This window comes from Armigeres subalbatus, chromosome 2 (assembly GCF_024139115.2).
Source record: "Armigeres subalbatus isolate Guangzhou_Male chromosome 2, GZ_Asu_2, whole genome shotgun sequence".
NCBI classification, from domain to species: domain Eukaryota; kingdom Metazoa; phylum Arthropoda; class Insecta; order Diptera; family Culicidae; genus Armigeres; species Armigeres subalbatus.
The window spans coordinates 98,436,330-98,462,549 of NC_085140.1; the positions used below are offsets into that span (position 1 = coordinate 98,436,330).

The 26,220-nt window shown below is 40.0% G+C and overlaps 1 protein-coding gene and 2 long non-coding RNA genes across 3 annotated transcripts; 1 reads left to right on the forward strand and 2 right to left on the reverse strand.

Moving 5' to 3' along the window:
• Nucleotides 1-10,920: 10,920 nt before the first annotated feature.
• Nucleotides 10,921-11,617, forward strand: LOC134214751 (uncharacterized). Its single transcript, XR_009979892.1, has 2 exons — nt 10,921-11,179; nt 11,397-11,617. It is a non-coding gene; the product is annotated as an uncharacterized LOC134214751 (long non-coding RNA).
• An 862-nt stretch (nt 11,618-12,479) lies between these two features.
• Nucleotides 12,480-14,261, reverse strand: LOC134214752 (uncharacterized). The gene is made up of 3 exons (XM_062694078.1): nt 13,833-14,261; nt 13,269-13,768; nt 12,480-13,142 (listed from the first exon to the last, which is right to left on the reverse strand). Exons 2-3 carry the CDS (start codon nt 13,416-13,418, stop codon nt 12,594-12,596), a joined length of 699 nt encoding a protein of 232 aa, XP_062550062.1. The 5' UTR covers nt 13,419-13,768; nt 13,833-14,261; the 3' UTR covers nt 12,480-12,593.
• Nucleotides 14,262-14,479: 218 nt separating this feature from the next.
• LOC134214753 (uncharacterized) lies at nt 14,480-23,990 on the reverse strand. The gene is made up of 4 exons (XR_009979893.1): nt 23,865-23,990; nt 23,363-23,668; nt 22,800-22,967; nt 14,480-14,850 (listed from the first exon to the last, which is right to left on the reverse strand). It is a non-coding gene; the product is annotated as an uncharacterized LOC134214753 (long non-coding RNA).
• Nucleotides 23,991-26,220: the final 2,230 nt, after the last annotated feature.

Below are 26,220 nucleotides of genomic sequence, written 5' to 3' on the forward strand. Positions count from 1 at the left end.
GATTTGCAGTTTTTTTATTTTTCTCAAAATTTTTTTTTTAAAATATTGACATTTGGTTGTAAATAAATAATATTTATGCACACCGCCGCTTAAAAAGCATACCCAAGAAAGCCTTCCAATGATTAAATCAAATTTAATCTTCAATAGATTAAATCAAAAATAATCCTTGCAATGATTGGATAGACCGAATATGGTTTAAGATTAAACTTTAATCTATTTAGCTTTTAAAATTTTATCCGTGTACATTTTAATTACACTGAGAAAAAAATCCGTGGTAAAAACTACTATTTTGTAGACTACGCTCTGTTTTTAAAACAACCATGAAATTTCAGTAAATTTTACTAGGTTCCCGAGAAATTCACCACTGTTTCAGTTCAAGTGACAACATTCCGCATGGATCACAGTTGATTTTTACTGCACGCATGGTAAAATCAAACGGGTTTGTTATCTGCTGAAAATCGTCGGTGCGTATTCTTAAAATAACCCTCGGAATGGTAGTTTCGACTGCAATATTTTTTTGCGTGTATAGATATTGCGAGAAAAGAGAAAAATTCTAATTTTGCGGAGCAAAGAAGAAGAAGCAGACTGAGTGTCGGAAACTTCAAAATGGCATGCACTGTACAAAAAGTGTTGATATTTCTTGTTATTAAGAATATTCGAGAAATCTAAAATGTTTCTAAATCACATAAATATATGACAAAATGCCTTCAAAGTATCATAAAATTTGTTTAAAAAATATAGCGGCATGTAACACTCGTTTAAAGATGCATATTCCCGTTGATTTTAATAATCAACATTCACACCGAAAAAAGAAACCAAAAAATTTTACCGTGCAACAAGTGATTTGACGTTTGCGGAACAGCTTTCCGACAGTCGACCGTCGGACCCCGGTTCGAATTTTTCAATCTTCTCGCAATAGTAGAATCTATATTTAGATGAGCGAAAGCATGGCTGAGTCGATTTTTTTGCCCGTGCACACGCGCATATGACGTCACAGCCCTTAACGTTTCCATTGAAATCGTGACGTCATGCTCGTTTGGAGACACGTTTGACAGTTCGTTTGGAGACAGAGGATTTATCTTCGCTCATCTATATATTCCACTATCTATAATTTTAATCTAATACTAATGACACACTGATGGCACAGACAAACAGACGTAACACTAGACTTCAACGATCAATTTGAATTTGATCGATTGCGCGTTTCACAACTAGAGGCGCTAGCATCGTAATCCTTCGAGTTTGACATTTCACTCCAGCGCCTTCTGGTGACAATGTCATACGAAACATTGTTTCGTGCAACATGCTCGCAAGATGGTGGTAGAGGAGTTGGGCGATGGATTTTTTTGAAAAATGTTCAAACTGTTACGTCTGTTTGTCTGTGCTGATGGTATTCGTATCATGCACGCTTAGATTGATTTACCTATTTATGGGTACTTGCTTCACTCATATATGGGTAAATGCAATTATACCAATATTATTAGTAAAACTTACCTAAAAAATCGGTTAAATTTACTGATATTCTGAAGACATCGACTTTACCTATATATGAGTGATCGCATTTACCCATATTTGGGTGAAAAAATAAACATCGTTCGCAGTAGTTTGGAGTTTAATCCTCGATTCAGTCACGATCGACGAATATTCGTGTAATTTCGAGTGCAGTTCTTGATGTGAGGTAAATATTTTGTTATCTTTCAGTAAAATTTGTTTATATTTAATTGCCATCCATTTTATTCACAGCGTTTCGTTTGGAACTTCTTCAAAATCTTGGCCAGTTCCGATCAGTCTGAGCAGCTGTCGGACCACCTCGCCAGTGTTATATTGCGAGAAAAGGTCTAGCTCTCGAGCCATCGGTGGAGAACTTCAGCTGCGAGTCTCTGACCCCGGATTAGGTCATTCTTGAGATCTACCATCAGTTCTGCGAAATTCATCCGCCAGCAACCATCGTTTTTTCCCACTGAGAGCTCCGCGGATGTCCCGAGAAGGTTGTCGATTCCCACTCAACAGGACCCAAGACAGGACTCCATTGCGCAGGAATTAATCATTGGTCCTTCAAATCATAAGGATAATGAAAACATTTCCTCATCTCGAGGTAAAACTCGAACGACTTCTCCTGTGCGGGTGCGAATATTGACGGCATATGGCACCGAGCCTGGCACCCAAAACATAAATGGACTTATTTAAATTCTCAATGCCGATAAAGTTAACACGATCTGTTGCTAGAAAGCCCACCGGAGAAATCATTTTCGAACAACTCCGACGTGAAGATCCCGATGTTCAATTTGCATGCTGCTCTGTCATGTCGCTCCCGAAAGTCCCGAAAAATTCAGTCGGACCGTTCAAGACAGAGGGAAATGGAACGTAAACCAAGAAGGAATTATTATTTTTTTGTGCCAAGAGCTGCTGTTTGATGTTGCTGCTTAAACAACATACGGATTGCAGATTTTGTATTAGATTGGTACTTAGAGATGGTCGGGTTTCACATTTTGTAAACCCGAACCCGATTTAGAAATTCCTTTCAAACCCGGACCCGACCCGAACCCGGAATGAAAACTCTTATCAAACCCGAACCCGACCCGTACCCGACAATTTTTGCAGTCTTAAACCCGAGCTGGACCCGAACTAATTTTTGGCGGAATACTCAAACTAGATACCGTGGACCCCCGATAATTTGAACGGTACCTCATTCAAATTAACGGGGTTCATTTTTAATTTGAACTTCTGGTTACTCTATTTGCATCAGAAAAACTGGTTTCTGGCTGCTCTCTTGGCTGGTTTGTTTTGATTCTGCATTCCGTTTCACGATGTTCCATTTTTCTTTTCTCTCGATTCCACGTGTTAAATGACGTTTGAACCGTTTTTAATTTGAACGATGTTCAAACGAACGGGGTTCAAATTAAAAAGTGTTCATATTAAAAGCGGTCATATTACCGGGGGTCCACGGTATTTTATATTTCTCTTTACACCCAAAAGGGTATAGGCCCAAACAACTAACAAGCCTTAAAATTACCAGAAACGAATAAAAAAATATTCAATACTTTATTTCTCAGTACCCGACCCAGACCCGACATTTTATCATCTCACAAACCCGTACCCGACCCGAACCCGACATTGTCCTAATTTTCCAAACCCGAACCCGTCGGGTTCGAGTTCGGGTCGGGTTTCGGGTTTGAAAACCCGAAACCCGACCATCTCTAATTGGTAGGTCAGGTAAGCACTTATAAATCCCTTGATCCGTTTTCGCCCACCTGCTTTAAAATCATTTCTCAATAACTATAGTTGAAAAAAGGGAGAAAAGTATTTTTATACACTTATTAAAAAGTATTTAAATTATTTAACTGTCTTACCCTAACAGATTTTTTTTTCAAATTCAATGAAATAATTACCAATTTTATTTTGATATTTTCAGATCCCGATGCGGTCAGTCCCGACGTTTCATCAATCGATCCAACAACATCAGTTATCTTCTACAGATACCATCCTAGGATACGTGTAGCTTGCTGCTGCGCCAGGAAATCACCCATTGCGCATTATTGCACTCGGCGAAGGTATCGCCTTACTCGGATCACTGTTGGACTTTGACTGAGGGAGAACGATGCTTGGCTGCTTGCTCGTCACCAACACCAAGACGGCATAAACAGCATATAATACAGAGTGGTATACAACAGGGCTGTCTCGCCCCACACATTCCCCTTTCTCTCCGGCTTTTTTTATTAGTCTCTTGCAATTATAACTTGTCCTTGGTTTTATCTTTCATTGTAAATGTATTATTGAGCTTATATTTAATTAAACACTCGGTAAAAATACCACTACAAAGATTTATTTGCCGAAGGCACCATTCAAAGGCCAAGGAAATGGAAAACCATTTTCTACGGAATATTGTCTTATATTCAGGCAACTAACAGATATTTCCGGTTTGAATAGATGAAGTTTCCTCCAACGGTTGTTCATTCACCTCATTCTTATGCTCCAAGATTCAATTTGTACGTTGGTCTTCCTGGTCTTCAACCCATAGAGGGCCATCGCACTTTGTAGGTGGTTGTAAGTACGATTTTCTACTACAATTTTGGCGCGTCAATCTCCACCTGCTGAGCGAAGCACATCAACTCAACACCACGACCTCCTACCAAATATTCCACTCTCCCATCTGTCACTTTCCCATCTAGGGCTAATGCTAATGGCTAAAATCTCCGAATTTCGTCGCTAGTTCATTCATTTCATTTATTCAGTTTACATCTAAACAGACAACACTGAATCAACAATTTGACGCTATAATGCACTGGGCTGGGCGAGCTGGGCGAGCTCGTGGTTCATTCTTCGCCGCCACACAACGTCTTCTTGCACACCGTCAAAGATGTTCCTAAGCACCCGTCTCTCGAATAATCCGAGTGCTTGCAAGTCCTCCTCGAGCAGTGTCCATGTTTCATGTCCGTAGAGGACTACCGGTCTTATCAGCGTCTTGTACATGTCACATGGTGGTGCGGTGGTGAATTTTTTTTTTTTTTTTTGACCGCAGTTTCTTCTGGAGCCCGTATTAGGCCCGACTTCCACAGATGATACGCCTTCGTATTTCACGACTAACATTGTTATCAGCTGTTAGCAAGGATCCAAGGTAGACGAATACCCAGACCACCTCGAAGGTATCCCCGTCTATCGTAACACTGCTCCCCAGGCGGGCCCTGTCGCACTCGGTTCCGCCCACAAGCATGTACTTTGTCTACGATGCATTCACCACCAGTCCAACTTTTGTTGCCTCAAGTTTCAGGTAGGTGTACAGTTCTGCCATCTTTGCAAATGTTCGGCCGACAATGTCCATGTCACCCGCGAAACAAATAAATTGACTGGATCTGTCGTCGCTGGTATTGATTCCGTAGATCTGCAGTCAAACAAAGTACGCGAACACAATAACCGCCCTAGTCTCAGCTCCAAACTTCTTCTGAAACGAACTTTCTCTCGGAGTTTGATCTGTCAAACTAAATTATGCGTTTTTTAGTGTAATTTTATGAGAATCTAACGCACTTCGTCCGAAGTTGGGTTTCTGGCCTATATCTTGCATGCTATGATGGCATAAACACCAGCTATCTCGCATCGACAAAACACGCTAGCAGTGCACCACTCTCTTGTGCATCTTCGCATTCGTTCAAATATCTTCATTCCTTACACAAGCAAAATTATCGGCCACATTTAGCAGATAAGCAAATTTATTATCCGCCCTTTTTTCCGTTATTCAATCACACGCACATTCTCTAAAAATAGTGATCGACATCACTATATGTGCCATATTCCGAGTACTGATCAAATTTGACACGATATTTTAGGGAACATCAGAGCTAGCGAAATATTAAATTCTTTTTTATATGAAATTGTATCTGAATGATAAATACATCTCAAGACATGACTGATCACCATCGATGCAAACTCATGGTGCAGCTACATTGTCTTCTTTTATGTCTTTTCCTGTCATGTACATCGTTTTCCAGGTGGTCATGACTGTAGCAGGTTTCCTCTATCTTGTCGTTCCGTGTCAAAGCACCAATTCCGACATTGCTAAACGGTCCTTATACAAATCATACTAATAGAGTTATTCCATACCAAAGCGTAACTCTCTGAATGTTCCCGAAAGGATGAAAAGCGTTCGTGTAATTTGAAATACTCGTTTTTCCCCTTTCCAAAGTCGCCTTAACTAATCTTGTTAGTTTATCCAAAAGTTCATATTCCTGCATTAAATGCCATAGCAAACGAACATAACAAAACGATACAGATTTATTTTTAGTATTCTATTCTGTAGTGTGCTCATAACATGTAAGGGAAGGTAATCATATGATAATTACTTCTCCAAGTTCAATTCTTCTACTTTTTTCTCTCCATATATTTCTCATGTTTTAGCAATCGCTAAGATTAGAAATAGACTGAATACCGGTTCCATCTTCTATTCTTTATCTACAACTTGACTAATTCTAGCCGTAACTGTTAGAAATCGAAAAGAGCGAAAGAAAGCTCGTTTTGGCATCCATTGCAACCTGTTAATCAAGATGAGCCTTTTCCATAGAACCAATCCCCTAGATTCCAATAATATTCTCGTGGCGAGTGCAGAAGTGTTCTTGGTTTACAATGTGGCGAGTGGCTGCATCTTGTATCAATTCCTTTACATCTACGGTAGCCCGAAAGGGCGTGGCCATCGCTGTTTGTTAACTTCCCTAGAGCTTTTTTTTAGAGCTTTCCCACATTGAGGTGCTCAGTGCAAATCCCATGCCCTAGCCATTGGCTCTCTATGCAATTGCGATTGTTCTGGTAAAACACGGAGTAGCAAATACGACATGTAAGGTTATCATGCTCAGACTCTACTTTGTTAATGCAGTGTTCTTCTCATAAGACAAGAACCTCGACTAATTCTATTCGCTTTTGAAACGAAACATCGTGATTTCGCATGAATTAAAACTCAAGCATAATCAATTTCTTCAATTTTTGCGAGCAAGTTTTCCAAAACATTAGGACTCCAATATTAAGATCTGGGCAGGGATCTGGGTATTATTTAACCACGATGGTTGAAGATACATTCAATATTATTCCTGACATTCGATATTAGCTGCACCAAGTTGGGGTCTCCAGTTAGCCTTGTGAGCAAAAACGTAGGATTGCCACTGCTTATAGAATACGAAGTTGAAATGCAGAGCCATAGATGGGATATCACAATTGCTAAACATTACTTTATTTTGCAATTTGAAATCAAGGCTCTTCAAAAGCGTCATTGCATCCACAACTTCAATATTACTTTCTTACAACGTGCCTTTGCAGTTTTTTCCAATTCGCATTTTTTTATTCGGTTGTTCAGTAGAACCATGCTACAATAAGCTGAATTTGGCAGATTATTATGCATTATGTTGTAGTGTGTGTTTTGTTTTATCACCAACATCGAATTGGCACTTATGGTATTGGTACTTTGGCTGCTAGGCTGAGGTAAACTAGATATTTGATACGTGATCAGGTGAGTCATTGGTAATCATGAACTAAGCTTAGATTACGCAAGTGAATTGAGCAAGTCGCTTGACTTGAACGTCTAAACTCCTCCGTTCAACTCACTTGCACGAAAAGAAAGTTGAACATGTTCAACCTTTGGCAAGTCAAATGAATTTTACTGAAATGATCAAATTACTTGCCTTGTCAAAACCTCGGTTAAAACATAGCATGATACTTTAGGATCAACGCCCCATTATTGTTTCCTCAGAAACTTGCTTTGTGTTTTCTAGTGCTTTTAACACACCATTGTGTTTTTCGTCATCAAACCATTTCAAATATGAACGCCCACGACATGCTTTGAACAATGTTCCAACTCGCAAACCTTCAGCTATTCAATTTATCTGGCTGTCATCATAACTCGCAAATCATTCCAACTTTACTTGGCGGTCTTCCCAACACGCCATTACGGTTCTCAAAACACGTAAAAAATCTCAACTTTTCTTGGCGGTCCACCTGACAAGACATTTCAGTTCTTTCACACGCAAATCATTCAAGCTTCACTTAGCGAGCTTACCAATACGCCATTATGGTCCTTAAAACACGCTAAGCATCAACCGTCTAAGAAGAGTTAAGTAACTCCATTTAATTCCATCAATTATTTCTATATCTTATGGCACAAATCTCCCGAATTGAGGTGAACGTGCCTGGAGCCGACGTTCTGATACCTGACTCGACGACGCTAATCATTTTTACTTTGCTTGGCGGTCTCCAAAACACGCAAGTCATTTAATCTTTACTTGGCTGTTCACTAAACACGCCATTGCGGTACTAAAACACGCAAATTCTTTCATCTTTACTTGGTGGTTCTCCAAACATGCCACAGCAATTCTTAAAATACGCAAATGATTTCATCTCTACTTGGTGGTCTTCCCAACATGTCATAGCGGCCCTCAAAACCCGCAAAAAAAAATCATCTTTACTAGGCGGTGCTCCAAACACGCCATTGCGGTCCTCAAAACTCGCAAAACATTTCATCTTTACTTGGCGGTCCTCCAAATTCGCCATTGCGGTCCTCAAAACACACGAAACAATTCATCTTTTCTTGGCGGTCCTCTAAACTCGCCATTGCGGTACTCAAAACTCGTCAATCATTTCAGCTTTTCTTGGCGGTCCTCCAAACACGCCATCCATTGCGGTCCTCAAAACTCGCAAAACAATTAATCTTTTCTTGGCGGTCCTCCAAACTCGCCATTGCGGTGCTCAAAACTCGCCAATCATTTCATCTTTTCTTGGCGGTCCTCCAAACACGCCATTGTGGTCCTCAAAACTCGCAAAACAATTCATCTTTTCTTGGCGGTCCTCCAAACTCGCCATTGCGGTCCTCAAAAGTCGCCAATCATTTCATCTTTTCTTGGCGGTCCTCTAAACACGCCGTTGCGGTCCTCAAAACTCGCAAAACAATTCATCTTTTCTTGGCGGTCCTCCAAACACGCCATTGCGGTCCTCAAAACTCGCAAAACAATTCATCTTTTCTTGGCGGTCCTCCAAACACGCCATCCATTGCGGTCCTCAAAACTCGCAAAACAATTAATCTTTTCTAGGCGGTCCTCCAAACACGCCATTGCGGTCCTCAAAACTCGCAAAACAATTAATCTTTTCTTGGCGGTCCTCCAAACACGCCATCCATTGCGGTCCTCAAAACTCGCAAAACAATTAATCTTTTCTAGGCGGTCCTCCAAACACGCCATTGCGGTCCTCAAAACTCGCAAAACAATTCATCTTTTCTTAGCGGTCCTCAAAACTCGCCAATCATTTCATCTTTTTGTTTGCCATACACGCCATTGCGGTACTCAAGACACGCAAACAATTTCGAATCTTCTCCGTTCTACTTACTTACGCAACCGCGTCTCTCCCAATTTGAAGCACCGGTCTCCACGTAAACACTGCAAAAAGCAAACATCCTTCTTGGTTCAGGAATTTACTTCTTCTTCTGAGATTGCGCAGTGGGTGATTTCCATGACGCAGTATTTTTATCAGGCACATTAGTTTTAACATTATTCCACTTGATACTAACAAAAAATGAGCAGTAAAACCTGCCACTGTCGCCAAATGTGTAGCTTGCTGCTGCGCCAGGAAATCACCCATTGCGCATTATTGCACTCGGCGAAGGTATCGCCTTACTCGGATCACTGTTGGACTTTGACTGAGGGAGAACGATGCTTGGCTGCTTGCTCGTCACCAACACCAAGACGGCATAAACAGCATATAATACAGAGTGGTATACAACAGGGCTGTCTCGCCCCACACAGGATAGATACCATCAGCCAAGCTGACACCCGTTCCAGAATTCCGTCAAAATTCCGCACAGCTACCTTGTGATCCGGTGCTTGCTGCAATTGATGTTTCCTCCACCTGAGGGATGTTCCGGTTCGTCTGGAATTGCTACCATAAATGAAATGCCATGAGATGCCATAAATGAAATCTCCCGCAGCTGCTTGTATTGCAGCAATAGTCAGGCTTCCGGCAAATGTATAACATGAATATTTATTTAATGCAATAAAATAATTTGCTTAATTTATTGCCTGTTGTACCAATTTTCAGACTTTGGCGCAATTTCGTAGAGGCATGAATTTTTTGCGTGTATACCAACACATTCAAGCTGACTTGTCATTTGCAGTATAACTGCTCTTTGTTATTGTTTATCGTACATATGTGTTTTTATCCACTATAAATAAATAAACACAAGATTTGCAATAGTTTCTTTTAACCATGGATAACATTATACAGAATGTTTCCGGAAAGCGCGCTTCCGTAAATACAATCTACCATGTCCTCTATGGATACTTTTTCCTCGGTCTGTCCAAATCCAAACTAGCTATGACCTATAGGAAACACACATCAACTATTTCCAATTGGATTATCACATTCCAGCGAAATGGATACTTTTCCCGGAAGGAATACGAAGCTGATGCAAGGAAATTCGGAATTGAAAAACGAAACTGGTTAGTGCAGCTATATCATTCCCAACCAACCTTATATCTTGATGAGTCAAAAAAGCTCTTCCAAGCGCACTATGGAGTGTCGATTTCCGCTTCTTCAATTTGCCGCATTCTACACCAGGCGGGTTTGACATACAAGGTTTTGGAACGTAGAGCTATCCAAATCCGTTCCGATGATATCATCAGATTTTGCAATGAGCTTAATAACATCAGATGGGATTATCATTATCTTGTCTTTTTGGATGAGGTAAGTTTTGATAATCGGTCTATGCTTCGATCTCGTGGATATGGAGTTCGAGGTAAACGTCTAATATGCAGAGGTAAATATGTGCGAAAGCCACGAATGTCCTTGCTCTGTTTTATTGGAGTACATGCACACAAAAAACAAACATGGTTTTAAAGACAGTTTTGCACTTTCAACTTGAAAAGTACTCGATTTTCTTGAAATTAAAAATGAAACTGGCTTTGGTAAAAGTAATTTTTTTATTTGAAAGTTCATTTTTCATTGTTGTTAAGTTAAAATTAAAAGTTCTTCCATTCAACTTAAAAATTGTAGAACTGTCAAATCAATCACCAATAAACTATTCTCCAAAAAGAGAAAATGAAAAAAAAAGTTTACCGAGTGTTTTTTTCAGGCACTATGGAATACATGAGGTGGTTAAAAAACAAAACCAGCTTCGATTGAAAGTTGGAGAAAGTACCAGTCTTAGCGTACTGAGGGTCGTGGGTCCAGCTACAACGAAGGGAATTTTTAAGTTTTAAAAACATTGTAAAATCAGTTTATTTATTTGAATCATAACTTGAATTATTGATTTGTTGTTATATGTTTTGTACTTAAAAATTGAAAAAGCTATACTTATTTAAAAAAGAAAATATACTAAACTTATTTTACATGATTAATTTTTTTCAAGTCAATTTATAGAAATATTTTTGACCACTATTTATTTAAAAGTCACAGTGTGCACTGAACATTGACAGCCACTCCACTTTCTCTTGCCACACAACAGATTTTTTTAACGTACCGCAACAGGACAGGAGTGTCCGAAAAGTGTTTTATCCGGTGTGCTTACTTTTGGGATTTTCCAATATGCGGAAAATTAAGCGACCAAAAGAACTATCTAGCCAGATGGATTTTGTGGCAGACCAGACCATCGCTGAAGAAAATTCGACGGCAATGGAAAGCACTGCCCGCCACACGGAACCAGAAGGTGAGCCGGAAGGTAAGTTATATGTTGTTAACAAGAACAAAAAAAAAGGATCCGTAAAACGGAAGGGATCAGCGCCGGTGCCGCAGTGTGTATACGGTGTATACTAATTTCAGCCATCACAAAAAAGCGCCCAACATGACGAGAATAGAAAACAAAGTTGGGCGCTGCTTTTGCTGGTCGAAAGCATTGCATGTCTGTACTTATATAAGATTTCTGCTTTCTTTTACAGATATTTTTTTATGTTTCGGGCTTCGTAGCTGGCGAGGAAACAATGATGCGATATCTGAATGCCTACGATGCGCACCCGGCGCTCCCCGATAAGTGGCTCAAGTGTGAATGACGGCACCTTGACGATAGTGCCGCGCATGTAGGTATCACGTTCTGCCTCAACTCAAAATACTAGAATATTTTTTACAACAAAGAAATAAAAAGTAAAACATAAATTATTCATTAAGATCTGTTTTTTTAATTTAAAAGGAAAAGGTGAAAAAATGGGGGGAGGTTCTCATGGGGCTAATAAATTTAATTTAATTGTGGAACAAAATTGTACCATTCTTATTTTTCACAGTGTGCTAATTTGGATTTGACAGTTCTACAGTTTTGGCTCAAAAACTCAAACTTTTAATTTTAAAGTTGTACGCAGCTTTTAAACCATGGTAGAGGTGAAATGCGGCGTACTTTTATTTTAAACATACACACCTCTCTACGAAAAAGAACCAACGCAACTTTTTATTTTAACCAACGGTTTTCTTAATTTTATTAATGATTTTTCTTTCTGTGTGGAGTAAAAGAGGTTTTCAGCACAGAAGGAACTTTCAACAGGGCAAAGTTCTTCGAATGCTGTCGAAAGTTTTGCGTTGAATCAAAAGATGTTTACCAATATCCTGGATACCACTCTATATGGATTCTCGATGGAGCACGAATTCATTGCGATGCGATGATCATTTCGTACCTGAGATCTCTGGGAATATACACTATATTTTTACCAGCCTATTGCCCTTTTTTTAATCCTATTGAAATCGTATTTGGGAACGTAAAACGAGCCATGAAGAGAGACCACCCGGAAAATGGAAAACAAGATTTTAATCTGAGCGTCGCTGAAACATTTCAGAAGTACTCAAACCGTGATATGCAAAATCTATTTCGGAAATGTGGTTATATCCGTGGAGGTAGATTCGATCCAAGTGTAAGTCTCGAGATTGATTTGATTCGACTAGGATTTGAAGATAACGTAGAGAAAAGATGTACTTTTTAAACTTTTCTTTTGAATGAATAAATAAAACTTAACAATAAATAAATAGCAGTAAAATTATCGTTTATTTTTTAACAGTTCATCAGAAATAAAATCGATAAATGGTAAGTTTTACCAAACAACTTGAAATCATTTCGTGTCCGATTTATAATGCGTTCAATGTAGCGTAATTAATCACATGTGATCAACATCTTCTGCATCAGTAACATTCCGAGCCAATGAAGAACTAAAACCCGTTTCCTCAACAAGCACTGCTTGCTCCGCTGCTGACAAAAATGAATCCCCCAAAACTTCTCTTGATTCCAGTGACTCAATATGTTTCTTCAAAAGTTGCATTCCCTTATTAACGCCACGAAGCATCTCCTCCAGCTGATTAAAACTGCGTTTGATAGCCGAGATATCGTCTTGGTAACCGTCATTAACACTGTGGGCCATGGAGAAATTTCGGGAAATAGATTGCACTCGTGGTTGCTCTTTGGCCCGGAATAATTTAGCCAAATGGGCAGGAGGAGCATCGTATATCATTCCTTCTTGAACATGGGGCTCTGATACTCTCGCTGATACTGCAATCACATTTGCCCACATCATCCATGCAACATTATGTGCTTCCCAATGTAGGCCATGCTCACCTCGAAGTTTTGCGCTTAGTTCATCTATTGTTGCGTTAGAAGCAGCTCCGGATTTGTCTAATGTGCCGGGTCCCATCAACGTATCTCGCACAGACTGAAAAACAGCTTTGTTGTTCACAGCAGTTGAGTACACATGAAGTAGAAGGTGTATTTCCTTAGTTCTCCAGTTTTGGAGAATTGTCTCAGTTACTTGATCCGGACGAAGAGTCCTGTGGCTTACCTTATCGTTGAAAAGTGCAAATCTCACAAAGTCGTCTTCCTCTGGAGAAACTTTCTCACTCCATGATGGTTTTGCTACACCACTTTCGTCGCAAGTGAATACCCCCTCCCGCTTCAAAAATGTATGTGATAGCTTCCAGCAACTGTTCATAAATTCATCCACGGAATTTCCAGCGACGCCCCATCTGCCTACTTCTTTTCCGGAGCTGTGTCCCTTAAAATTCCGAACGGCTACCAGCAACCAGCACCCATAAAGACCAGCAGGCAGCTTATCTCGCGAAAAACCTTCGTTCAAGTTCTTTACCTGTTCTGCATCCGAAAATTGGGATTCAGATAAATTTGGATCGTAATCTATATGAGCACTCAGAGGATCACTGGATGTTCCTTCGAGCTGCTCCAAATATTCTTCATTTAAGAAAAGAGCACCACTTTCAGGACTGTGTATAGCTGGTTCACCGCTTTCCTCCAAGTCTAACCGCAGTTTTTTTGGAGCTCGTCATTCTGAAAACATACTATAATGATACTGGGCGATTGAAAAAATGCCGAATTAAAACTCGCAACTTACGGTAGTTATTCACGGAAAAGGGAAATTATGAATCACAGTTTGTTTTTACACAAAATTGCTTGAAGAGATTTCCAACACAGCAGGTTGTTTTTGTTTACAGAGTGCACAGTCAGTTTAGAATGGTTACAAACATAGAAACGTCAAAAAGTGCCCATGCATATGTGTGTGTGACACGGGGAAAAAAAAACGCGAATAATTCTCGCGCAGGTGTCTAAGAAGGAGGAATCTGCGCAATATTTATATATTTTTTATTACGTGAAAAATGAATTTTATGCAATGTGACAGTAAAGAACAAACAAAAAAATATTACCCATATTTAGGTGAATTTTACCTATAATGTTGTACTCATAAATAGGTAAATATTACCAATATTTTTATGAACTACTTGTACTCAAATATGGGTAAATGGCATTTCACCCATAAATACGTATGTGCACTTTTTCGGGATTATAGGTACTGTTCACCCATATTTGGGTGAACTGAACTAAGCGTGTGGTACAAGTTGTACCACAGGTGTGTCACCTTGTACCACGCTGGTACAACGTGGAAAACCATGGTACAATATGTACTAGGGCACATAACCGTGGTATACCACGGTCCTTGTACCAACAGTGTGTCTTTAGTATAAAACCATATTCGGTTCATCTATACTCATTGCAATGTCTACACTGACAAAAATCCAATTATATCCATTATGTGTGGCACACATAAATTTTGACTATAGCATCTCCCACATAACGGCTATGTGAATTGAACCGGTGAACTGATTCATTCTGTTCAGTTTTAAATAAGACGTGTCTCATAAGCTGGGGTTGGTCAGTTCCTCCATGTTTTCGTTATCGTCGGCAGGTGCAGTATCATCCTTGTGGTTCGTGGTCTAAGGCAGAACTTTCCGCAGATTGGGCGAGTTGATATTGGGCAATTTCCCTGCATGGCTCACTTCCGGATTATCTTCGCTGGAGTGATGTTAAACAGAGTGGCACAGAAGGCTTCAGCATTCGGAGGAGCTTCGAAACCGCTGAAAAAAATGGATGAGTAATGTAGCAGAAATCAGAAACGGCGTTCATTTTATAGTTTTTATCTGGTTTGGCGTTTTTATTTTATTGTTTCTATCTGGTTTGGCAGAAATAATGCAAATAATGAAGGTTCCTACAGGAAAACTCCTGGGATTGCAAACCGGAACATCATGGGATTCCAAACAGAATCCTTAGTGATTTCTAATGGAAGGTTCCGCGGATTCTAACAGGAAACCTTCTAGAATGCTAGATGGAATCATTCTAGGATTTGAAATGGATTTTCCTGGGATTCTAAATCTACTCCTTCTGAGATTCCAAATAAAATACTTCTGAAATTGCAAATGGAAAGTTCCTGGGATTCCTTTTCCCTATCTGAGATTCCAAATCAGATTCCAAATGGAATCTCCCTGGATTTTTTAAATAAAATCTTCATGGGGTTTCAATTGAAACTCCTGGGGTTCTAAATGGAATCAATTTGGGATTCCAAATTATATTTTTTAAAGGTTTTTAAATGGAATGTTCCTGGGACTCTAAATGGAATCATAATAGAATTCCGAATTCTGAGATTTCAAATAGAATCCTCATGGATTTCCAGATGTAAGGCTTCTGGGATTCAAAACCGAAGTTCCTCTGGGAATTCCTCCTTAAGTTCCTCCATGAATTTTTCCGAAAGTTCCTTCAAGAATTCTTCTGAAAAATCCTTCAGGAAATCCTCTGGAAGTTCCTCCAGGAATTCCTCCAAAGTTCCTCCAGGAAGCCCTCAAAAAGTTCCTTTAAGAATTCCTCCACAGGGTGTCTACTCATCTGCAAAAACAAAATTCCCTGATTTTCCAGGTTTTTTTTCCAGGTGTTTTACATTAATTTCCAGGTAAAGACAAATTTGCGGTATATAGATTTTAGCAGCAAAATAATTGATTCAAACAAGTAAATATTTCGAAAAACAATAAAAAAAATTGTTTTTGGTTGCCTCACAAAAACAATGTTGTAAATTACTTAAGGTCACTCCGGACAGAATCCAAGTTTCAAAGTGCTCGCGTTTTTGGGGGCACACCACTCGATACGGAAGCAACGCACAACTGTCATTTTTATTTTTTCACGCATGCTGCGACGCAGCAAATCTGAATCAACAAAAATGACAGTTGTCCGCCGCCTCCGTATCGAGTGGTGTGCCCCCGAAAACGCGAGCACTTTGAAACTTGGATTCTGTCCGGAGTGACCTTAAGGAATTCTTCCAGAAGTTCCTTCGCAAGTTCACCCAGAAATTACTTCAGCCATTCAATCAAAAATTCCTTCAGGAATCGCATCGAAAATTCCTCCAGGATTCCTTTGAAGATTTCATCATTTTATAGATTCCATCGGAAAATCCCCTGGAAGTTATTATAGAAATTCTTTCAAAGAGGAAACTTTGAGAATTGCTTCAGAATTTCCCTTAGAACTTCATCCAGGATTTTATTTGAAAATGTCTTTGCAAAAACTTCAGAAAACATCTCAATGAATGATATGGAAATGCTAATATCATCTTCCAAACTTAGACGTACATGTTCATTAGACCTGTTCACCATTTTCAAAAGTATCCCACATTCAAAGTGCCACCCCTCTATTTCAATGAGTATCCTCAATGGGGTCTTCTGACCAATTTTCAGCCAAATCCATGGAGATTTAGAGGTGCATCAAACGAGATTTGTGATTTTTTAGACTTTTCCGTAAAAATATCGTCTGAGTGCATCAATTTAACTCCACATAATAAAAGGATTAGCCGTTGATAGCTTCTTTAGACTATTATCTACCACTTTGTCATTGATACTAGGATGTTTAGAGGGCTTATTCTATGACTTCTTATTAGATTTAGCTGAAAAAAATGCCTAAAAACCAGAAAAATAATTTGAGATGCATTTGGCGATTCCTTTACGATATTTTTTTTTAATTCGTTCTTTGGAAATTTGGTTAAAAAATTTTCCGGAAATTTCTTTGAATTTTTATTTTAGCTATTTTTTTTAAAGAAACTTAAGAAATTGTTCCGAAAATATGTTTGGGAATTTCCTCAAGAATTCCTTCAGAGCTTCTTGCGAAAACTCCTTCAGGAAATGTGTTGATGCAAAAATATGAGATTGCTGGGTCCATAACGTTAGGCATAAGGACGTTAGGCGTAATACTACCTTTTTATGTCGTGGGCTGTTTTTTGGGCATTTTATGCTTAACATCCTTTAAGCCTAACGTACTCATGCCTAACGTCCTTATACCTGACACGGAGTATACCCGCGATTACTATTGTTGTTCTTGTTCGCGTGACCAACATCTAGTTTGTTCTAGTTTGTGACCAACATATAGGTTGTTTAGATCTAGCAGCCAAGGTACCGGTACTATAAGTTTCAAGTAATCAATTTATAGCCTATTCAGATAACGCCATTTATTATCATAAATATCATGATAAACAACAACCTGATGCCATCCCCATACATTCAATTCTCTTTCTCCACTTTAACACGATATTTATTACGATAAATAATCTAATCGTAATCTGAGTAGGTTATTAAGCTTATTGAAGGATATTTTGGCAGAATAATTTTAATGGTTAAAGCGCCACTAGCATTCTATTACTTATGGCTTTGCTGTAAAAACCTTCGGAAAATGCTTCGAGTATTCTTGGGATATTTTAGGAACTCATGCAAAAGTATCTTGAGGAAAACTTTAGAAAACACCTGGAAGAGTTTTTCCGGAAATTTTTCTTTTAAGAATTTTTTGGAAATTCGTCGAGAATACTTTTAGAAACTCCTTTAAATCCATTCGAGATTCCTTCGGCTATTCTTTCAAGAATTCCTTTAGCAAAAATTCTTCACAAATCACTTACATTTTTTTTTAAATTCCCTCAGGCGATTTCTTTGAAAAATCCTCCGGATATTCCTTGGAAAACTGTTCCAGAAAGTCCTTCGGAAGTTCCTCCAGGAATTGCTTTGAAAAATCCTAACTAATTTAGTATTTTTTAATATATTCACAAAGAATTTCCAAGGGAACACTCAAAAAAATAAATTACAAAGCAATCCCTAATTGATTTCCCGAATAAATTCCTAGATTTCACCAAGAATAGCTTCGGAAAGTCTCAATGGCAAAACGTTTTTTGCGGAACAACGACCCACGTGAACATTACTACATTTTTAATAGATTTGATTGGTATATTTAATCAAATATTTGTAAGGATTTTTTCATCTTTTGAGAGAATTTCAATCATGATCACCGGGTATTGAAATTTCCCTGATTATGTCAGAAATTCCCTGATAATTCCAGGTTTTTTCCAGGTGGGAAGAAATTCCCTGATAATTCCAGGTTTTCCAGGTTTTTCCAGGTAGTAGACACCCTGCTCCAGAAGTTCCTTCAAGAATTCTTCTGAAAGTTCCTTCAAGAATTCTTCTGGAAGTTCCTTCAGGAATTCCTCTGGAAGTTCCTCATGAATTCCAACGGAAGTTCCACCATGAATCCCTCTAGAAGATTGTCTAGGAAGTTCCTCCAGAAATCACTCCGGAAGTTTCTCCTTGAATTCCTCAAAGTTCCTCCAGGAATTCATCTGGAAGTTCCTTCAGGAATTCCTCCGGAAGTTCCTCAATAAGTTCCTCCACAAATTCCTTCGGAGTTCGTCCAGGAATTCCTCCGGAAGTTACTCCAGGAATTCCTAATGAAGTTCCTCCAGGAATTCCTTAAGTAGTTCCTTCGGGAATTCCTCCGGAAGTGCCTCTAGAAATTCCTCCGGAAATTTCTCTAGGAATTTCTCTGGAAGTTCCTCCAGGGATTGCTCTGGAAGTTCCTACAGGAATTCCTCCGGAAGTTCCTCCAAGAATTTCCAGGAGTTCCTTCGGAGGTTCTTCTAGGAGTTTCTCTAAAAGTTTTTCTAGAAATTCCTCCAGGACTTCTTCCCAGAATTCCTCTGGAAGTTCTTCCAGCAATTCCTCCGACAGTTCCTCCAGGAATTCCTTAAATACTTCCTTCAGGAATTCCTCCGGAAGTTTCTCTAGGAATTCCTCCAGAGGTTCTTCTAGGAATTCCTCTGGAAGTTCCTACGAAGTTTCTCCAGGAATTCCTCCGGAAGTTGCTCCAGGAATTTCTCTGGAAGCTCCTACAGCAAATCCTAAAGTAGTTCCTTCGGGAAATTCTTCGGAAGTTCTTTCAGGAATTCCTCCTGATGTTCCTCCAGGAGTTCCTCTGAAAGTTACTCCAGAAATTCCTCCGGAAGTTCCTCCAGGAATTCCTTAAGTAGTTCCTTCAGGAATTGTTCCGAAAGCTTCTCTAGAAATTCCTCCGGAAGTTTCTCTAGAAATTCTTTCGGAAGGTCCTCTAGGAATTTCTCCAGAAGGCCCTTTAGGAATTTCTCCGGAAGTTTCTCTAGAAATTCCTCCGAAAGATCCTCCAGGAATTCCCCCGTAAGTTTCACAGGAATTCTTTCGAAAGTTCACCAAGAATTCTTCCAGAAGCTGCTCCAGGAATTCCTTCATATATTCCTCTAGAAGTTCCGGAGGAAAAAACTATTTCAGGAATTTATTAAGGAGCGGCCGGAGGAATTCATGGCTGAACCTCCGGAGGAACTTCTGAAGAAATTCTTTGTGACTTCCGAGGGAATTTGTTGAAAAATTTCGAGAGGAACTTCCGGACAAACTCCTGGAAGTTCTTCGGAGGAATTCCTGGAGAAACTACTGCAAGAATTCCTGAAGGTCTTTGAAAGAATTCCTGGAGGAACTTCCAGACTCGCTTCCAGATGAATTCCAGAAGGAGCTACCAAAGGAATTCCATTAGGAATTTCCGAAGGAATTCCATCAGGAACTTCCGAAGGATTTCCATCACAAACTTCCGGAGAAATTCCATGAGAAACATCTGGAGGAACTTCAAGTGTAATTCCTGGAAACACTTTCGAAGGAATTTCTGGAGAAACTTCCGGAAGAATTCCTGGAGGAACTTTCGGAAGACTTCCTGGAGGAACTTCCGGAGGAATTCCTGGAGGAACTTCTGGAGGAATTCCTGGAGGAACTTCTGGAGGAATTCCTGGAGGAACTTCCGGAGGAATTTCTGTAGGAACTTCCGGAGGAATTCCTGAAAGAACTTTCGGAGGAATTCCTGGAGAGACATTCAGAGGAATTCCTGGAGAAACTTCCGCAGAAATTCCTGGAGAATTTTCCGGAGGAACTCCTGGAGGGTTTTGCGGAGGAATTCCTGGAGGAACTTCCGGAGGAATTCCTGTAGACTTCCGGAGGAATCTCTGGAGCAACTTCCAGAGGAATTCCTGGAGCAACTTCCGGAGGAATTCCTGGAGGAACTTCCGGAGGAATTCCTGGAGGAACTTCCGGGGGAATTCCTGGAGGAACTTCCGGAGAAATTCCTGGAGGAACTTCCGGAGGAATTCCTGGAGGAACTTCCGGAGGAATTCCTGGAGGAACTTCCGGAGGAATTCCTGGAGGAACTTCCGGAGGAATTCCTGGAGGAATTCCTGGAGGAATTCCTGGAGGAATTCCTGGAGGAACTTCCGGAGGAATTCCTGGAGGAACTTCCGGAGGAATTCCTGGAGGAACTTCCGGAGGAATTCCTGGAGGAACTTCCGGAGGAATTCCTGGAGGAACTTCCGGAGGAATTCCTGGAGGAACTTCCGGAGGAATTCCTGGAGGAACTTCCGGAGGAATTCCTGGAGGAACTTCCGGAGGAATTCCTGGAGGAATTTCCGGAGAAATTCCTGGAGGAACTTCCGGAGGAATTCCTGGAGGAACTTCCGGAGGAATTCTTGGAGGAACTTCCGGAGGAATTCCTGGAGGAACTTCCGGAGGAATTTCTGGAGGAACTTCCGGGGGAACTCCAGGAGGAACTTCCAGAGGAATTCCTGAAGGAACTTCCGGAGGAATTCCTGGAGGAACTTCCGGAGGAATTCCTGGAGAAACTTCCAGAGGAATTCCTGGAGGAACTTCCGGAGGAATTCCTGGATGAACTTCCGGAGGAATTCCTGGAGGAACTTTCGGAGGAATTCTTGAGGAAATACCGAGGAAATTGCTGGAGGATCTTCCGGACAAATTCCTGAAGCGTCTTCTGGAGGAACTTCAGGTGGAATTTCTGAAGAAATTCTAAGCGAATTTTCTGGAGGATCTTCCGAAGGATTTTCTGGAGGTAATTTCGGAGGAATATCTGTATGAAACTTCGGAGGAATTCTTGAAGGGACTTTCAAAGGAATTCATAGAGAAACTTACAAAAGAATATTTGGAAGGACTTCCGTAAATATTTCTGGAAGTACTTCCAGAAGGAATTTCTCGAGGAACATTCAGAGGAAGTTCTGGGAGAACTATTGGAGATTTTTTTCAATATGTTCCTGAAGGCTGAAGGAGCTACCGGAAAACTTTTTACACATCAAACTCAGAGAACTTTTTATGCATCAAATATGTTCACGCGGACCCAGATTGCCGATCGCTAAAAAAGCGATTCCATTATCTATCCCGCCATCGCCGAAAATTTCAATCGGCGTACAGTTTTACCAGATGACCGAACTTACATCAAAGTATATGCGGCATGAGTTTCATTCGCTTCAAAAAATTATTGTTATTGTCGGCGTAGCACCAAGTTAGAATTCGGAAGTCGGTACTTCCGAACCGAACTTTCTTCCGAAGTTTTATTTGTCAAACTAATTGATGCGTTGTTTAGCGCGGACCCGAATCCGAATTTAGGCGAATCCGCGAACTACTTCCGAAGTTGGGAAATTTTCCTGTATCAGGATAAAAATCCAACTTCGGTATAAAAAGCGTTATAAATTTATTCCGGATAGACAATATTGCAAAATTGCCCTCTTTGGTTTGGGGTGACCAAACACATTTGGAAGTATGCGACTTTCGAATGGCATACATACGCTCAATCTCGTTACTTTTTTTTAGGCTTTATTATCGTGATATTAATCTCGTTACTGTCCCCATTGAGTTCCCACCGGAACCAGTTCTAGTTTGGCCACCTGAAGGTGACCAGACACTCTTGTAAGTATACATCATGTGCTGCCATCACATCTGAGTGGAAAATCACGATTTTTTTGCTATCGCAATGCATGGATATGCTCGATCTCATTACTCATCCTCATTGGGTCCCTACCGGAACCTGCTCCAGGTTGGCCACTTAAAAGTGATCAAATACACTTGGAAGTATACGATATAAGTTTTATTTACTTTTGTGAGTGAATGCAAGAGGGTCGTACACTAATTACGTAAGCATTTATGGGGGGAGGGGGGGTCTGTAAATGTTTTACGCTTCATATAAATAAAAAAAATATTTGTATGGGAAAAATCTTACATGGGGGGTATTGAAAAACCCAGAAAAATTGCTTACCTAATTAGTGTACGGCCCCCAAGAAGTTTATGAATTTGAACGGTCCTAATATGTCCATTTTTTGAAGTGCCCACTTTAGGTCCCTATACCGAAAACTATTTCAAACTACCAGGTGCCCGGAACCAACAGCTTGGTCCTAAAAATCTCAAATATAAAATAGGCTTGCATGTAGATGCGCGATTCATAGATTCTCCAAGAATATCAACAAAACGATTTAATTTAAAAAAATACCTTCTGTGATACTCTAGGTACCTAACGTAGTTTTGACCTTAACCCGGAACTCCATTGAGTTTTACCGAAGGATTTCATTTGAGCATCGCCAACATATTCCGAATCGGAATCCGGAGGATTTCATTAATAATAGCCGAACGATTCTTTAGGAGTCGCTGAAAGACTTCATTGAATATTACTGAATGACTCCCTTGAGAATCTTTATTACATTATATTGAGGATCGTCGATGGCGATAGAATAGAATCTCCGAAGGATTGCTTTGAAAATTTCCGAATGACTATTGAACATCATTAAAGAATTCCGTTGAAAATCCCCCAAAGGACTCCCTCGAATATCACCGAAGGATTCAATTGAGAATCCCCCAAGGACTTAAGATAATCATTCACTCACCAAACTAGCCGACAACTACATCTACAGCTCCTAATGCTTGGACATCTATAGTAACTAATTCCAGTAACCGATCGTCTGACAGCGAGCCACAAATTGTTCTTGATGCGTGAGTCTCGCATAGCTGAAAGTTTGACTGGACTAGCTGATCGAGCTGAACCGCCTTCTCGTCTGAAAAAAAGATTTCCAGTTTTAGGAAGTACTATAGATATTTCAAAGATATTTTCGAACAGGGCTCAGAAAATCGATCAATCAATAGAACTCACTTTAAAGCTTGATATACGATTATTTAATACCCACAAATAAGAAGTGAAGAAGTAAAGATCCATAAAGTAGGTACGTCACGCACTGCCGTTATACGCAAAACTGTCCCATGTACATAGGAAATCCCAGCAAACATGGGACAAATATGCGTATGACGGTAGCGCATAAATTGGCGATTTTAGACCCTCTATCCCTCCCCCTAAGAGCGTGACGTCCTTTGTGGATGGGCCCAAGGTCGAAATCAAGAAATGAGTATTGCAACCATACAAACTGTTTCCAGACAAGCTTCCGTAAGTACTCACCAACTTTTCGTTACATTTAGCGTTCCTTTCTGCTGCTAAACAACCGCTCGTTGTTTTTATTTCGTTTCGACTGTCCTGTTTTTTTCCATCCCTATGCGAGTCCTTGGCATATTTGTTCCCATCGTTTAGTCAGAACCCGAATCGACATCCGGCTTTTTATCTGATGGGCTTTTTTGTAAATCGGATTATCATATCGGGAATTCCAAACGATGAAGCTGCGCATTGCGAGTATTGACCATTTTATTTTATTCCACTCCTGGCTGGGCGGCGTGTCATCTATCGATGTTCCGGAATTCCGTGAGTGCGCTGAAATTTTCAAAATTCTTTTGGAGTGAAATTGAATGGAATTCCGACGTATACATTTCGCACGAATTTGCAGACCGGATGATTGTAATACTTAAGGGTTAAACACAATGGATACGTTTGCGTGCGTTTTGACAGTTTTACCGTGGGAAAACTGTCAAAACGTACGCAAACGTATCCATTGTGTTTGGCCCATTACACTAGCGGGGTACCGTTGTACACAAGGGAGTTTTCACTATCTGGTCATGCCCCAGTTTATTTTATTTATTATTAAATTACACGGATATCTATCCTGTTTTTAATTAAAAAAATCAAGCCGCAGCAGCTGCAGCAAACACCAAAAACAAAAATGGCGCACTGATGACAATCGATGCCGAAAAGAGAAAGGTCAGTGTTGCCAATATACAATATTGCGTAGTAAATGATTGCAATATCACATACAAAGTTGTGTAATTTCGCAGAGCAATTTTTGAATTAATGGGTTGCATATGATTGAGTGTAATATTCATCGCATTGACATGCGAATATCACGCATTTGCAACGTAAATGGTAACTGATAGTTCTAAACCTGTGTAATTTGAAGGAGACGTAGAATTACATCCAAATGGATGTCATTATACATTCGAATTTCGTCTTTACATCGAATTTTTTGTACATTGCTCAAATTACGTTGATGGACATTACATTTTTTTTTGCTGTGTACCTTACACCTCGGGAAAATTTTCCGCCGGATTTTGGTCCCCGTGCATTTTAAATGGGGCCGGGATTTTGATTTTCCGTGCCCAAATCCCGAAAACATCGCATATGCAAAAATACATGGGGAAAAAATCCGCGGATCAAATTCCCGAGGTGTGAGGCTACCTTAAAGGCTGCCTCACACCTCGGGAAAATTTTCCGCCGGATTTTGAACCCCGTGCATTTTAAATGGGGCCGGGATTTTGATTTTCCGTGCCCAAATCCCGAAAACATCGCATATGCAAAAATGCATTGGGAAAAAATCCGCGGAACAAATTCCCGAGGTGTAAGGTGACCTTAAGACCGCCGCAGCATTCTAGAAAAAGATAAGCGCGACAATAGACTAACGCAAAATGAACTCCCCCAAGAAATTATGACGTTTGAACGGGTCGCATAATGAACGCAAAATGAACTTTTGTTCGAGAAGACGACCCGCTCAAATGTCAAAATCCATCGGGTGAGTGAATTTCATGAACTCCTGCACAGGTCTATATGTGGAAAACACACATAACCGTTATTAACTAATAACCTTTATGTGGATTCTCCTATCCAGCTTTCCACGCTTGGTAATGGCGGCTTGTCGGTGTGTAAAAATCAATCGGTCACTGTACTGTTTGACACTAGCTGGAGGAAAGCCCACTGGCATGCAAAAGAACAAAGAATAAGTATGAAGTGACAGCTGCGGTAGTTCATAAATTAAACCGGAAAAAGGAAAGGTTTCTCTGGACCCGAGGAAGGATCTGGATTCAAGATTGAATATGACCTAAAATAGAACAAACTCACAGGCTTCCCCAGCAGTGTTCTATTTATGTTTGATTGTTTTTCCATTAAATGAAATGATTATGTAGCTGCTGAAGAAGGCGCGGTAAATGCAAAGTGGATTGATCCGTACATAAAATGACGCATTCATGCACCAAAACAATTGAAAAATATTTGAATCTTGTGATTAATTCGTGGTTCAAATCTGCAGAAAATAGAACTGAGCGGTATAACAGTTTTAAGCTTTTGAATCTCGACTGTTATAAAAAATGAATCTTGAGCCACTGCTGGGAAAGTGCATGATTCAGATTCATATTCAAACTGATAGCCCCGAACGATTTGAATCTCTGCTGATTTTACTCTTGAGATTATTTCCAATAAACCATATTTTTATGTTATAAAGATACACTTATGCTGTATGGTATTGAGATTCTCACGTCAGAATGTGTGAGTGCCGATAAAAGGAAAATAAACACTCCTAGATGGTGCAACTCAGCAAAGTTTGGGTTAAAATGAGTATATTTTCGTATATTTTTTGACTCTTTTGTCATCATTGTGATGACTTTTAAATTTCGAGGTTAAGGCCACCTTACAACTCGGGAAAATTTTCCGCCGGATTTTGATCCCCGTGCATTTTAAATGGGGCCGGGATTTTGATTTTCCGTGTCCAAATCCCGAAAACATCGCATATGCAAATATATTTACATGGGGAAAAAATTCGCGGACCAAATTCCCGAGGTGTGAGGCTACCTTTAGGGATCCTTCGTCCATAGTTTTTCGGCATTTTAAACCAATCACCCCTCCCCCCTCACAAATCATTGACCCCCTCCCCCTGTTCGTACATGTGTCTTTTTATTTTGACGATTATTTTGGTTTTTCATTTTCGTACACACATCATACACATCATTTTTAAAGGACCGCTTGACAACATAATCATAAAAATCTGAGTTGTTTCAAATTAGCGTGTATAGCAACGATGCGTATTTCTTTCCGTGTATGCACTTGCGATATTTTTAGCCAAGACACGACTCTCGGGTGCTACCCGTGCTCGAGTCCTCTCG